Consider the following 14,293-nt stretch of genomic DNA (forward strand, 5'->3'; position numbering starts at 1 on the left):
GGAAGGATACTGCAGAATCCCCATTCCCTCCCAACTCCTGGGGGAAGGATATTGCAAAATCTCCATTCCCACCCCAATCTGGGGCCAGCCAAAGGTGGTATTTGCTGGTTCTCTGAACTATTCAAAATTTCCGCTACCGGTTCTCCAGAACCTGTCAGAACCCACTGAATTTCACCCCTGCTTTAAGGGACCATTGGTAACTGGCGACAAATGTGTACATGTGAGAAGGAAGAATATTGTGGGCTGTAGAAAATGACTTGGATGGCTGCGTTTAGGTATGCATGTTACAAATAACCAGACCACCACAACATGTTTTTCTTTCTGGCATCCCATTTAATTTATTTCAAATTTCTTACAGTTTAGCAATCAAACAAAATAAAGAAAACAGCATTCTGATTTCTAAACAGGAGTAAATTGTAAGCATCAGCTTCCAAAGGCAGTATTTACATGAAAAGTATTTGAATTCTTCTTTGATGGGTATTGATAGAAAATAGATAGCACCAATTATTATTAATTACTAAATGTTGCAGTATGAAAACTGGATGCCTCTCGCAGGAAAAATAAAACAAAATAGAAATGTTGATTTATATTCCTAGAATATGAAGTGTTTTCAGTTTTTTTATCACCATAGTTCTAGGTTTGTTCCTGAAGAAGTATCTACAGTTAAGAGTATAAACTTAAGGGGTAAGTGGTATTCCTCTTAAAGGCACCAATATTAGTTGCTAAATTGCTAGATTGGAGGTGGAAAGTAAATAAAAAGGAACAAATCTTTTCTTCCCAATGAGAAGAATATTTGTTTGATGAATTTGGGTTTGGATTATATTAAGCATAAATGTTTAAAAAGCACAAATAATCAAGATTTTGCCTGACAGGAAAATAATGGTTTTCATTCACTGCAATGAATAAGAACGTGCCATCTTTTATCTCTTCTATTCCTTATGTACTGTGCGTGCTGGGAAAACTTCTCCAGTGCCATTTGAGATTTACTCCATCACATTCACTTATGGCATTGCCTTTTTTTCTCCACAGAATCTCTTGTCACCAAAAAACATATTAATTCTTTAGCATATATCTGCTTTCCTACTGGAAATAATCCACTGTCTATAATTTGCTCTGGAAAAATATTTGTTTAAATTCAAATTTAATGTTAATAATAAGTTGAAATGTAAATATCAAAGTTAATATTTAAATTGCAACTCATTTCCTGTACCAGTCTCTGTCTTGCAACATGAAACATTGATATTATTTTAATATCCGGTCTTGAAGCAGGTGTGTACAGGTACCTGCCTACGGGTCCGAGTACTGACATTCTCAGTAATTCACAATTTCACCCCTCATTTTCATCAGAGATTATGGAACTGGAAAAGAAATGTGTCTGTTGCCTCAAACTATAAATTGCCATTTATAGTGCTGCAGTTTTGGGAGGGGGACACAAGTAGAGAAGGAAGGAGATTCTTTCAAGGCATCAACCGTGATAGAACAACAAAAGTTCTGTGTGTGAAAAGGATGCAGTGAAATGGCAAGCTGACCAGAGACAAGCCCAGACATTTTTCTAATGTCATCTTTCTGCTGTGTTCTTACACAAAAAAGATGGAAATGTTTCATTTTTTTCTCTTCCAATATATATGGCATTAAAAAAAAGGAACACGCACAAAACCTTCCGTCTTCAACAATTATACTAATAGTAACTGTTCAGTAAATATAAATTGGCATATATAATACAAGAAGACATAATACATGCAACTGCTTCTCATTTTTTCAACATTTCCATGATCCACCCCAAAAGCAAAATTAAACTCAAGAGGGTGAAATGGTTATCTGAGAAACTTAATTCATTACTGGGAACTGAAAGTTCAACACCACATCGCTCCTAGCTCCCAGATCTGATTATTCCATACAGGCTTGTATGCATATCAATGAACATATACATATAATCTGTCCACTTTCAAGGTTTACAAAGCACTATATTTAGTGTCGTTTACTTACAGAGACACAGGCACTGCTAATCTTGGACCTACATCATTTAGGGTAGGGAGAATGACTGGTCTACTCATGGGTTTTAAATGGGTTTTTGCTTCTTAAGAGTTATGAAGTCTTATCTAAGAGGCAGCAGGATGCCGAATAATAATCCTTGGCATTGAATTCTCAGTGAATAAGGTTACACGTTGATGTTTTAACATTTAATAGTGGGGGGGGGGGTGGTAGCAGGGAGGCTGGCCATGCCTTCCAAGAAATATTGGTCCCTAAGCAAAGATTCTCTTTAGTCCTTTAGCTGTAACACACCTAGTAATCCAAAGGGACCAACATGGAGAGACTGCAGGGCTCTGTGTAGCAGGCACAATGTAGTATTTACAATCTTTGGTCTTTGGCTTGGGTGGTGAGAAAGAATTAGGGTAAGGATTATCTCCTCCAGCCTGGTAAAAGCAGGAGCACATGTCGGTGAAGAGGTCAATTTAACTCTTTGTTCTGACCTGTTTCCTTTGCTCCTTCTGGCAAGAGTAAAAGTGATTTAGAAGAGTTTGGGAAGAGTTCGGAGCAGGATAAGAGAATGCCTGAGATACCAAACTTTTCTATCCACCACCTTTATTGTATTTTCCCAATGGTGCAAACAACTGAGATAAATGTATAGCCCAGATTTCCCCCACCCCACCCCCAAAAAATCCCTGGGGATTTGCTGGAACATCAACATGAAGGAAAAAATCAAGCTGCATTAAAACCCATGTAAAATCCAGCACTGAGAATAGGCCAAGCCACATGACAGAGAGTAGGAATGTGTCCAACTATTGCACTTGAAAGGCTGGTGTCCCCCTGTCTTCATGGTCAGTATAGAAGAGGTGGCATTCAGGATCTCCACGGATGGTAGGCGACCCCAAGATGGTTTTCCCAGTGTTGGGATTAACACACCAACATTCTCCTCGCTGACCATTCACTGACATTTTGCACTAAAAACAAAGAGGGGAAGCAGAAGAATTGATAATTCTGTTGGCTAAATAGACCCTTCTATAGTTGACAGTCATGACAAATGATTGCTCAGTCTTCCAAAATCACCAGGATTTATTATTCAACCACAGTATCTGCTGAATTGTGAAAACTATTCAAACCATTCCACTTTCTTAGGATATTTAAAGCCAATTCTATAGACTAGTACAGGGGTCTCTAACCTTGGCAACTTTAAGACTTGTGGGCTTCAACTCCCAGAATTCCTCAGCCAGAAAAGCTGGCTGAAGAACTCTGGGAGTTGAAGTCCACAAGTCTTAAAGTTGCCAAGGCTGGAGACCCTTGTACTAGAACAGTGATGGGCAACCTTTTTGGCGTGGTGTGTCAAAAATCGGCAAAAAATCGAGCATAACTCGCGTTGTGTGTCACTTCGACAAAAACATAATTTTGCGCAATTTATAGTTTAAACTACAAAAATGTATAATTGCAATATATAATTGTATTTAATAAACCAAAAACAAATTATTTAACATACCTGCTTAGTAACTTCTTTGTTCATCAGTCGATTTCGTATGTTGCCCTTGATATTATTGAACTTGTTTGGGGTGCCGTGAACCAGGGCTGTGGAGTCGGCTGCTTCCAGCTCCACGTCCTCATCAACATGCCGCTCCAGCCCGCCCCAAGAGAACTCAGATATTCTCTTAATAATTGCATCTTTATTCTGCATATCGTGAAATAGAACTGGCGCACATCTTAGGAGAGTTTCTTTAATAAATTCTCCCTCATTAAGCGCTTTTGCATGCTGAGCTATGGAGTGAGCAATGCTCAAACTTGCAGAGTTTAAATTTGTAGAGCCTTTCATAAATAAACAGCGCACTGTTCCCGCGCTCCTCTCCTGCGGGTCCTCCCTCGCCGCGCTGATGACATGTGTGCGCACGGCACGCACGCCTTACCAGCAGCCCCTGCGCTCAGAAAGGGGCGGCGGCGATACAGTAAGTGAGTGTGGACGGGGGAGATCACACGTCCCGCCCTGCCCCCGTTCCTCCAGCACAGATTCTTTCATCCTCGGCGGCCGTGCAGGAGCCGAGGATGAATCGCATGAAATCCTGTGCGTGTCACCCCAAATGGCTACGCGTGTCAGCACTGACACGCGTGTCATAGGTTCGCCATCACTGTACTAGAAAATCAAGGTGGAAAAAGTTGATCTATTTCAAGATTTGGAGGATCAGGTGACTGCTTGCAGTCATATTGTCTGAGATTAATAATGTAATAATAAAACACCAGCATGCCAAATTTACAATTTAGATACTTCATATTTAAATTACATGTCACAATAAGTATAAGTATATTCTTTATTGTCATTGTACTTAAATACAATGAAATTGGTTTTAACCTCATTGGTGCAAAATTATAACACAAATGAAAAAAGAAAGAAAAAGAAAAAAAGCTAGTGTGTGCATGGAGTGATTGTGGTTATATTTAAAATTCTCACAGCCCAAGGATAGAAACTATCTTTAAACCTGTTTGTTTGGCTGGCTATACTTTGAAGTCTTCTGCCTGATGGTAGAAGTGCAAAGAGACACTGACCAGGGTGTGAATCATCTCTGAGCAGGGACGTGCAGTCACTAGAGGCAAGGGAGGCGGGGCCTCACCAGTCTCCTCAGGGAAAGGAAAGGATTTTAAATAATTTTCTTAAAATAATTAAAGCCAGGGTAGTTGCTACCAGATTTCAAGTCACAGTGGCTTGGTGTCTGCTCTCAGTATTAACTAGGAGGAGGCCAGAGAACTAGGGGCCTCTTTTGCATAAGGAATTTTTCGCCTTTTAAGAGTTAAGCAAGGGTTAACAAGCAAAGAATTCCTTATGCAAATGAGGCACGTATTCTCTCGCCTCCTGTAGAGGGCATTTTTAGAGGCTTTTTAGAGTTCTCTGGGAGCTACTAGCTCAGTCTGACAGAGCTCTAGCTTTTCAAGAGGGGAGGGCAGGGCAGGGAGAAGCAGAGTTCAAATCGTCTCTGAAACAGCTGGAAAAGGTGCATGTGGGGAGGGGGGAGGAATTCAAAAAGTTTGATCGGAAGGCAGCAGGGGAAGGGGGGGTATGGCAGAGGAGCTGCTTTCAAGCCTTTGGAAAATATATCCAATCCAACTTCTGTGTTTGTGTTTGAGAGTGAGTGAATGAGAGAGGGATCGAAGTTCTCTGTCGGTGTGTGTCTGTTTGAGAGAGGGGGGAGGGAGGGAGAGAGGGAGGAAGGAGGGGGAGGGAGAAGAAAAAGAATGAGGAAACTTATTTTGCAAGGGGGAAAAATGCTGTCGCTTTAAATCGGAACTGAGCATGCCTGGCTGTGGAATTCTGGGAGTTGAAGTCCACAAGTCTAAAAAGTGCCTCACCAGGGCTAAAGCTGACCGCACGTCACTGTCTCTGAGTATTTTCCTTACTCTGCTAAAGCAGCGAGATCTGGCGATGTCATCCAGTGGTGTCAGAGGGCAACCAATGGTTTCTTGTGCCGAATTGATCACTCTCTGTAGTGCCTTCCTGTTCGCAGCTGTTAAACCAGCATACCATACTGTAATACAATATGTGAGGACACTTTCTATGGTGGACCGATAGAAAGAGGTCATCAGCTGTTCCACCTGATTTTTTTGCAGGACTCTAAGGAAATGAAGTCTCTGTTGAGACTTTCCAATTACCAGAGATGTGTTGTTTTTCCAGGTGAGATCTTGACTAATAAGCACTCCCAAGAATTTAAAAGAGGAAACCCTCTCCACACAGCCCCCCTCGATATACAGTGGAGCAGGTTCCTCTCTGTGCTTCCGGAAATCTAGCACCATCTCCTTTGTCTTACTAGTATTTAGTTATAAGTTGTTTCTTGAGCACCATGTGGATACTTTCTAGACTTCTTTCCTGTATGCTGATTCGTCCCCTCCAGTTGTTGTGTCATCTGCAAACTTTATTATGATGTTGGATGTAACATGTAATTAAGAAAGAGATACTGAAGAAATTCTAATTCTATCAGTTAGAGAATACTTTCTTGTATTTGATTTAAAATTTGTAGGAACAGCACATAAACAAGAATGTTATGTATTGCAGCAAGAAGTAAAATTGGAGTAGTAGATTTGGTTTCAATGAGAGCTGTGAATTCTGACAGGATTTTGCAACACTTAATAGATTTCATCATGGGTAATGTTTAAGCTTATTCAAATCAACTATAAAAGCCATTCCCCAGTGAGCACTGAGAAATGAAGAATAAGAATAGGAAGGCAGATATTTGGAGAGGGGTGGGTGGGAACAATGTTTTTTTTTAGGTCCATTAAACTCGGCCATTTAATTTACATTGTGCATCAAGCCATTCTCAGACTATGGCTTAATTTATTATGTCAACCAAGCATTATTGTTTGCAAACTAAGTTTTATGGCTTAACATGTAGTATAATTTCAGTCAATTCAATAAATCTTGGCCTCATACGATAAATTAATGAGAGTTACTGTGTTTTTCAGTATTCTTTATTTTTATCCTCTGCCATGCATTGGTTTGAACAATCTAATATGGCACAATTATGTGATCACTTAATCAATAAAAAAATATTACAGCCTTCCAAAGCCAATAATACAAAAAGGGGGCAATTTTGCTTGGATCAATCAGCAGAACACTGTAAGTACACCTCTGCCATTCTGATTTAATGATTGGAGTAATGAATCATCAAAGATTTGTTCAAATTACTCTTAGTGGCTTGACTGCAGATATTTCAGTCTAGAGCCAGTATTAATCACACTTCCCAATAGAAAATGTAAAGCCAATGGGAACCAAATGAGCAAAGCAGCCAGCCACATAATTCTTCTTACCTATACAATCTGCACTTTTCTGTATTTTTAACTCAAAATATGATTAAAACTCTGTAGCAAAGCTTATTTTATTTTGCAGTATCAAGTAGCGTCCCAACTCCACATGTATCTGCCTGTAATCTGATTTCATATAAGAAGCACATAATAGTTCCTTCAGGGCACTAATCAATTGAAGGGACATTGTCCAGAGCCATGGGTGTGGCCTTCCAAGATAATTAGACCCCTGAAGGCATTGGGTTTATGTCCTTTGTCTTCCAATGAAGAAAGTTACATCAAAGCAACCACGCCCTACACTGATGTTCACACTAGCAGGAGGTCTAAGAAAAGAAAGTGCCTTTTAGAAAGGAAAAAGTGGATGGATTATTTTATGCATCTTTAGAAAATGGCATGTGAGCTCACCTGGGGATATTTGAAATGAGAAAAAGCTTCTGGCTCTATGATCCTGCCAAGAAACTGGGTTATTTGTGGACATGGACTCCGTCCTTTATTTCTCTAGGGCAGTGGTCTATAATATATTCGTTATATAAAATAATTGTTTATCAATACACAAATAACAACTGAACAATACATCATTGCATGGTCTTGTGCTCAGTTTTACATGAATCTGCTTAGACTTTTTTTACCTGTTTGAGATTGTAAAGGCCTTGCTTATCGCAATTTGGGATGTTCAGGGAATAAAGATGCTCTAATGGGCCACGTTCATCTGGCAGGCGCATGGTTGATATACGTTCCAATACCTGGTCCAATTCCTGTTGGCAGGGTGTCTGCAATGAACCAACAATGCAGAAAGAGAAAACAGAACAGAAAAGCTCAGAGCATATCAAAGTTCAAGTTCTGTTTTTTTTTTAAGAAAGAGACAATAATTGCTTTTGGCTTCTGAGATAGCTATGTCAAGGTTTATATTATTATTTTTAAATTTTTATTATAATTTAGAAGCTGCCCAACTCTAAACAACTCTGTGCAGTTTATATATTAAAAGTTATGAATTACAAAAGCCAAAGGAACAGATAATGAACATCCAGAACAACCCAACACCTCTCAAAGGAGAACAGTATGCGATCCATGTACTGATTAGGACTTGCAAACATCCTACTGCGAGACCTGAGAATAAAGCCAAAGTTTCAAATACTTATGAAACACTATCATGATTGGATCCATATGGATTGCTGGGGAGATAGGGTTGATGCTTGCTTAACATAACATTATAGATGTGAACCTAACAATATAGATATAATTTTAAAATGTGATCACTCTCTTCCTCCACTTCATAAAAGTATATTACCATAGCTCTTTACACTTAATTTAAGCTTCTTTAATACAGTGACCTGTGGGATGTATTTCATTGGTAGCCTTTCTCTGTGGTTAAGATCAACCGTGCCATGACACTCTGATATAACATATAACATATACCACAGGAAGTGCACTTATTCCCAGTAGGTTTCTGGGTGTAATTCAATGTGCTGGCTGTCAGTTTAAAAAACTCACCTGGCATGGGGCAAGATTACTTGTGGGACTGCCTATCTTTGATGGTTCTGCCCATCCCACCAAGTCTGGCAGAGTGGGCTTGGGTTTCTTTGATGAAGTAGAGTAAAACTAGCAAGTTCTTCCACCCAAACACATCACCCAGGATGTTAACAGAGTTAACAGAGTTCTGGCACTGGTGTGCATAATATGTTGCTACTGAGATTTTCATAGAGGCATACCTCTATTCCATAATTGGAAGGGACCTTGGAGGTCTTCTAGTCTAACCCCCTGCTTGATCAGAAGTCCCTACCATTTCAGACAAATAGTTGTTTTTCACTTGGGGTTTTTTTAAAAGCAGATTTTGAGAATTGTATTATGCTTTTATCTCTGTTCTCCACCCAGAGTTTCACTTGTTAGATGGATGGATAGTTAAATTTGAGTAATAACTAACTATTTAAAAACCCCATGATCACTTGAAAATACTTAGCCATGATTCTTTTATCTTTAGGTAGCAAGGAGATGGTTTTTATATAGCAAAGACTCCACCACTATCACGTGAATAAATTATAATCAGAGCTTGCCTGTTTTATCAGTGCCCATTCTTCAATCCATCGTGAGTTTCCAAGAATATAAAAGAACCACATGCCAAGTTTTTAACCCCCACACACATAGATGCTTCAAAAGCTTTCGAGAGACTGTGAAAACCAATTTCAGAGCTTGTCAGTTTCTGTCCAAGAAACTTCCTGAATAGTCTTCAGCTACTCAGACGCTGCCTGGATTTGGGCCAGTTAGAAAACAGTGAAGCCAATTAGACCAGTCTAAATATGGCACTATGAAGGACAGAGTAAGAGAGGGGAAAACCTCGTGCATTGCTAGTATAGCAAAACCAAAAGAGGTGGACAGCTAACTGGTATCAATTTTACCTGAGGGAAATGATTGAAGACTGAATGAGAAAACCTACAACTAGAAATAATTCCTTTACACTACACTACACTACGCCAGCCGTATTCCTGATTGACAACTGTGTGCCAAAATCTTCCTGTGCCATGCCAAAATGCTTCAAATTTATAGAAAGGAATGTTCTGTTCTGATCTGTTAAGTATTATTTTCTCGGCTTCTGGGGGGGCGGAGCCTGTCGCCGAGGAGGGCTCAACCGAGCTCTCTCAGAGATCTGGTCTGTATATCTAAATAAGATCATAGATATCACCCCTTTTTGGCTATAAAGGGGCAGGGAGTAGCTCTGTGTGCTAGGGTCTATTCGTAATTCACAGCCTTTCTCTTTTTTTTTGGCTGTGGACAGAGATTAGATCCAGCGTGAGCGGAGCTTTTATCTCCAGCCAGTTCTTCTCAGCTGCCTTTTTTTGCAGCCCTAGGACAAAGCAAAGTTGTTTGAAGCTAGGATTAATATGGGCGGGTCCCACTCCTGTGAGATTTATGCTTTTATTACTATCTTAATTTACTATCTTAAATACCAGCACCATTTGTCTTAGAGGCTTCTTTGTTTAAACGGACTTCAAAATGGCGATTTCTCTCCGTTGGTGACTGAAAGGGGATGTACGTAGCCGGTTTTACCTTCCTGCAGACCGCTCCTTAACAAAATAACTTTTTTTGGTTTTTTTGGAAACAGAGGGGAGCGAAAGCGCTGTTTATTTGTTTATTTATAATGGCACCCAGGTCAAAATCGAAGCGTCTCTCTACAAATGTGCCTAAAGAATCTGTGAATGAGCTTAAAGAATTTACACTGGAATCGCAGCCCTTGTCTCCTACGCCCTCTACTGGAGAATTCTTAACACAGGAATTTTTTTTTCAAATGTTTAATGATTTTAAACAAGAAATTAAGGAATTTGTATTGGAGCTATATGGTGATTTAAAGTCTAAAATTGACCAAATGAAGGCGAATACGTTTGCAGCCGTGTCTGCCCTGTCAGATTATACCGCTGAAATAGAGAATAAATTGGAAAGTTTGGAGGAGGCTAATTCTAATTTGACTACTAATATTCAAATATTACAACAAAAAATTAGAGACACCCAAGAACAGCTTGTTATGATAAACTTTAATAAGAAGGCATTCGCAATAAGAGTCAGAGGATTCCGCGAAAAGGAGCGAGAGAATCTGAAACAGACCTTTGTTGAAGCCCTCAGCCATGCGGTGGGAAGCCCGGGACTTAACTTTGATTGGCAGATTCGGAAAATCTATCGCCAGAATTCGTTGGTAGCGGAACAGCGACAGCTCCCGAGGGACATAATCATATATTTCTCCACAAAAGAATCCAGAAACGCGATCATGCAAAAATTTTACAATAATAGATTGAGAGTTGATGGCCAGGACTTGATTGTCTTCAAAGAAATACCTTTCCAGATGTTAAAGGCAAGAAGGGACTATACCTTTTTAACTAAAGAGCTTAGAAATCATCAGATTCAATATAAATGGGAGGCCCCAGCCGGCATTACGGTCACATTTGAGAATCAAAGACTTCATCTCAATTCTGTTTCGGAGGCTCGAGATTTCTATTACAAGACTTTGAAGGCGGGACTTCCTGATTCACTTGGAAAAGAGGAGAGACAAGCCGAAGGAGAAGGCAAGCAACAGACCACATGGCTGCAAGATGGAGGGGGTAGCTCCCCCTCCCTCGGAGAAGCAGAAAAGCGGAGTTTGAGGATTTAGACATTCTAAAATATTCACCAAAGTTGTGGATTGAAAGGGGGTTTGCGACCTCTCTCCGGCAGAAAAAGCGGAATGTATTGGTGGGGTGATACTGAATGTATATATGTAAAATGCATGCAGAATGATTTACGTTGTTTAAATCTTGTTAGAAGGGAAAGTTTGAAGAGATTATTTTAAAATAGAAGGTAAACTGATTCTTGTTGAAACTATTATTTGAATATGTGGAATGATCTATGCTATTTAATTTTTATTAGAAGGGAAAGCTTGGTGAAATTATTTTGAGCTAGATTTTAAACTAATGTTTGTATAAATTTGATAGTGGCAAATATTAGAGAAGCAAGGGATGAGGGTAAAATGCATGCGGAATGATTTACGTATATTGGTGGGGTGATACTGAATGTATATATGTAAAATGAATGCAGAATGATTTATGTTGTTTAAATTCTGTTAGAAGGGAAAGCTGGATGACATAATTTTAAAACGGAAGGTAAACTGATTCTTGTTGAAAGTATTATTTGAATATGTGGAATGATCTATGCTATTTAATTTTTATTAGAAGGGAAAGCTTGGTGAAATTATTTTGAGCTAAATTTTAAACTAATGTCTGCATAAATTTGATAGTGGTAAATATCAGAGAAGCAAGGGATGAGGGCAAAATGCACGCGGAATGATTTACGTTGTTTAAATCCTATTAGAAGGGAAAGCTGGTCGGGATCATTTCAAGATAGAATGCAAACTGATTTTTGTGTAAAGTAATACTTGATCCACGCTGCTTAAACTTTACCAAGAAGGGAAAGTCTGGTCAGATTATTTTGAATTATTGTTTGAAATTAAGGTTAAGAAAGGGAAAGTTTGATTATTCTTCTGTAAAGTAATATTTGAATATGTGGAATGATCCACGCTGCTTAAATTTTACTAGAAGGGATTATTTTTGAGCTAGATTGTATATTGATGTCTATACAAATTTGGATAAATGTTTATCTGAATACAAGGTTAAGGAAGAGGAATGGGAGAGTCTACAGGAGGTCGGGGTAAATAACAAAGAAGCAAGAGACGAGAATAAAATATAGATAGAATGACTTACACTATTTAAGCATATATAAAGATGGGGGGCTGAGCTTAACACAAAGAGTTTCCTTTTTTTTTTTTTTGGTTTTTTTTTTCCTTTAATATATTGCTTTTATTTTTAATCCATATGAATATAAGATACTTTAGATAGAAGGCAGTGCCAGGTGTGGGCCCTGGGAAGTCGGGAGGAGTAGGGATGGGGATTTATGGGGGGTGGGTGGGTGGGTGTTAACATAGTCTTAATTAGAACAAGAATGCACTTATATACGGTTGTTCTTTTTTTTTCCTTTTTTTTTTCTCTTTTCTTTCTTTATATTTTTTTTCCTTGGTTTATTTTACTTTTTATCAGATTATAATAAACAACACTTGAATAAAGGAATACACCAAGGAGGGAGGTAGAGGGAAAGAGGAGGGAGGAGTAAGGAAGGAGTAAGGGGAATGTAAGGAGGGCGTGTTGGGAGTAAGGGGAGAAGGAAGGTTTGAGGGGAAAGGGAAGTAGGAGGGGAGCGTTAGAGGGAGGAAAGGAAAGTTGGAGGGGGTAGATGGGGTGTATGGAGGATGGAAGTGTCAGGTGGGGTTGTGAATGATGAGTTGTGTTTTCTTTTTTATTTTTTTTTATTTTTATTTTTTATTTATTTTATTTTTTTTTCTTATAGCAAATACCCTGTATATAAGTGATTGTAAAATGGAATGTGAAAATGAATAAAATATATTAAAAAAAAAAAGTATTATTTTCTCTTTTCCTCTGGCAGTTTTCTCTAATTTCCAATTTAAAACTTGCTCCCCTATTTAATTAAGGCAAATTGATAGACCTACTGTAGTTTCTGATAGAATTTCTGCTGAGCTACGAAGTATATTAAATTTTCAGAGCATGTGTATATTAAAGTTCTCTTTAACAGTAAAGGAATAAATAGATAAATAAAAAACAGAAGCAACTTGCTGGATTAGCATCCATCTAAGACACTTGCTAGCATCCACTTAATTCATCATCATCTGCAAAAAAAATAAATCTTAGTAATCAGTAGGCGTTATGTAGGTGCGTAGAATTCTAAAGTTCTACAGTCCACATTTTGCCATTTAAATGAAATGATCGGCTTCCTAAACTTGTTTAAAGACTAACATGCACCTACCTGAAAAACTATTGCTACCAGCTGAATAATATAATAAAATATGTTGTTGTTCACAAACAGAATTACTCTGATTAAAAAAGAGATGATCACAGTGACAATTATTATGAAGTCTCTGATTATTTTTGATATGGTGACAGTGATGTTAATGAACACTTGCAAACAGATAAAAAGTGGGCTATAAATGAATGAAAATATTTTATTTTTATCTACTTTAGTTATTTGATATATCTATATATCTATATATGTATAGATGTGTGTGTGTATGTATACGTACGTACGTACGTATACACACACACACACACACACACACACACACACACACACACACACACACACACATATATATATATATATATATATATATATATATATATATATATATATATATATGCAGCCTATCTTACAGACAATAATTGTAGGTGGTTCAAAAAAACACCCACCAAAAACGAAAAGATAAAACAATAATTTCACACAAGGGAACATCACATTTCCTATGACACTGGCACAACATCCCTACATTGGCTGGGCTCATTCCCATGTTGACTCAATGCCTAAGAAAATAGCCAGATCTTTACAGCTTTCCAAAAGACTAAAATCACCTGGTTCTCTGCCTGCCCAATAAAATTCTGTGAAATATTATCTATTGCACAACAAAACCCTCACCGATAACCTAGTTATCATTTTATCCACCTAATTTAACAGCACTTCTTCATTCTATTGTTATCATCATATGTTACTACCAATTATGGCACACCTGCCATATGTTCACCATGGATATATATACTATGAACAGTTGCTCCTCATAAGGAGACTGCACATAAATGGTCCATGGTGTGTTTTGAACACTCAGCAATGATAGACATAGCTGTCTTGCTCACAGTTGCAGTAAGTCCCTTTCCTTTTGTATTCATGTTCAGAAATTGGTAATTAACTACTTTTAAACTACTAGAGAAATTTGGCTTTATAAGTCTGAAAATATTAGTTGAGTTTGCCATACACCTTTAATGAAAGAAAAATGTAATAATAAATTTAAGATTAAGAAAAAATTAAAATAAATAGCAAAAGGCTAAATACTACTTTGATTCTAGAAAGTTATTAATGGGTTGAGGATACAGATAAATTTGGAATAAGATTTTCCAATACTGAAGGATACTTTTGAAAAATGGAATCAGAATTTCATATCAACAATATT

At 38.1% G+C, this 14,293-nt stretch overlaps 1 protein-coding gene across 1 annotated transcript in view; it reads right to left on the minus strand.

Annotated features, from left to right (window-relative positions):
* Nucleotides 1-626: 626 nt before the first annotated feature.
* The window catches only part of IGFBP2 (insulin like growth factor binding protein 2), an 86,819-nt gene continuing 73,152 nt past the window's right edge, over nt 627-14,293 (minus strand). The window contains exons 3-4 of the mRNA XM_032217081.1: nt 7,398-7,538; nt 627-2,942 (exon numbers count right to left, since the gene is read on the minus strand). Coding sequence (XP_032072972.1) covers nt 2,781-2,942; nt 7,398-7,538 — 303 coding nt within the window. The 3' untranslated portion in view covers nt 627-2,780. The remainder of the gene's footprint in view (nt 2,943-7,397; nt 7,539-14,293) is intronic.

This window comes from Thamnophis elegans, chromosome 1 (assembly GCF_009769535.1).
Source record: "Thamnophis elegans isolate rThaEle1 chromosome 1, rThaEle1.pri, whole genome shotgun sequence".
Lineage (NCBI taxonomy): Eukaryota > Metazoa > Chordata > Lepidosauria > Squamata > Colubridae > Thamnophis > Thamnophis elegans.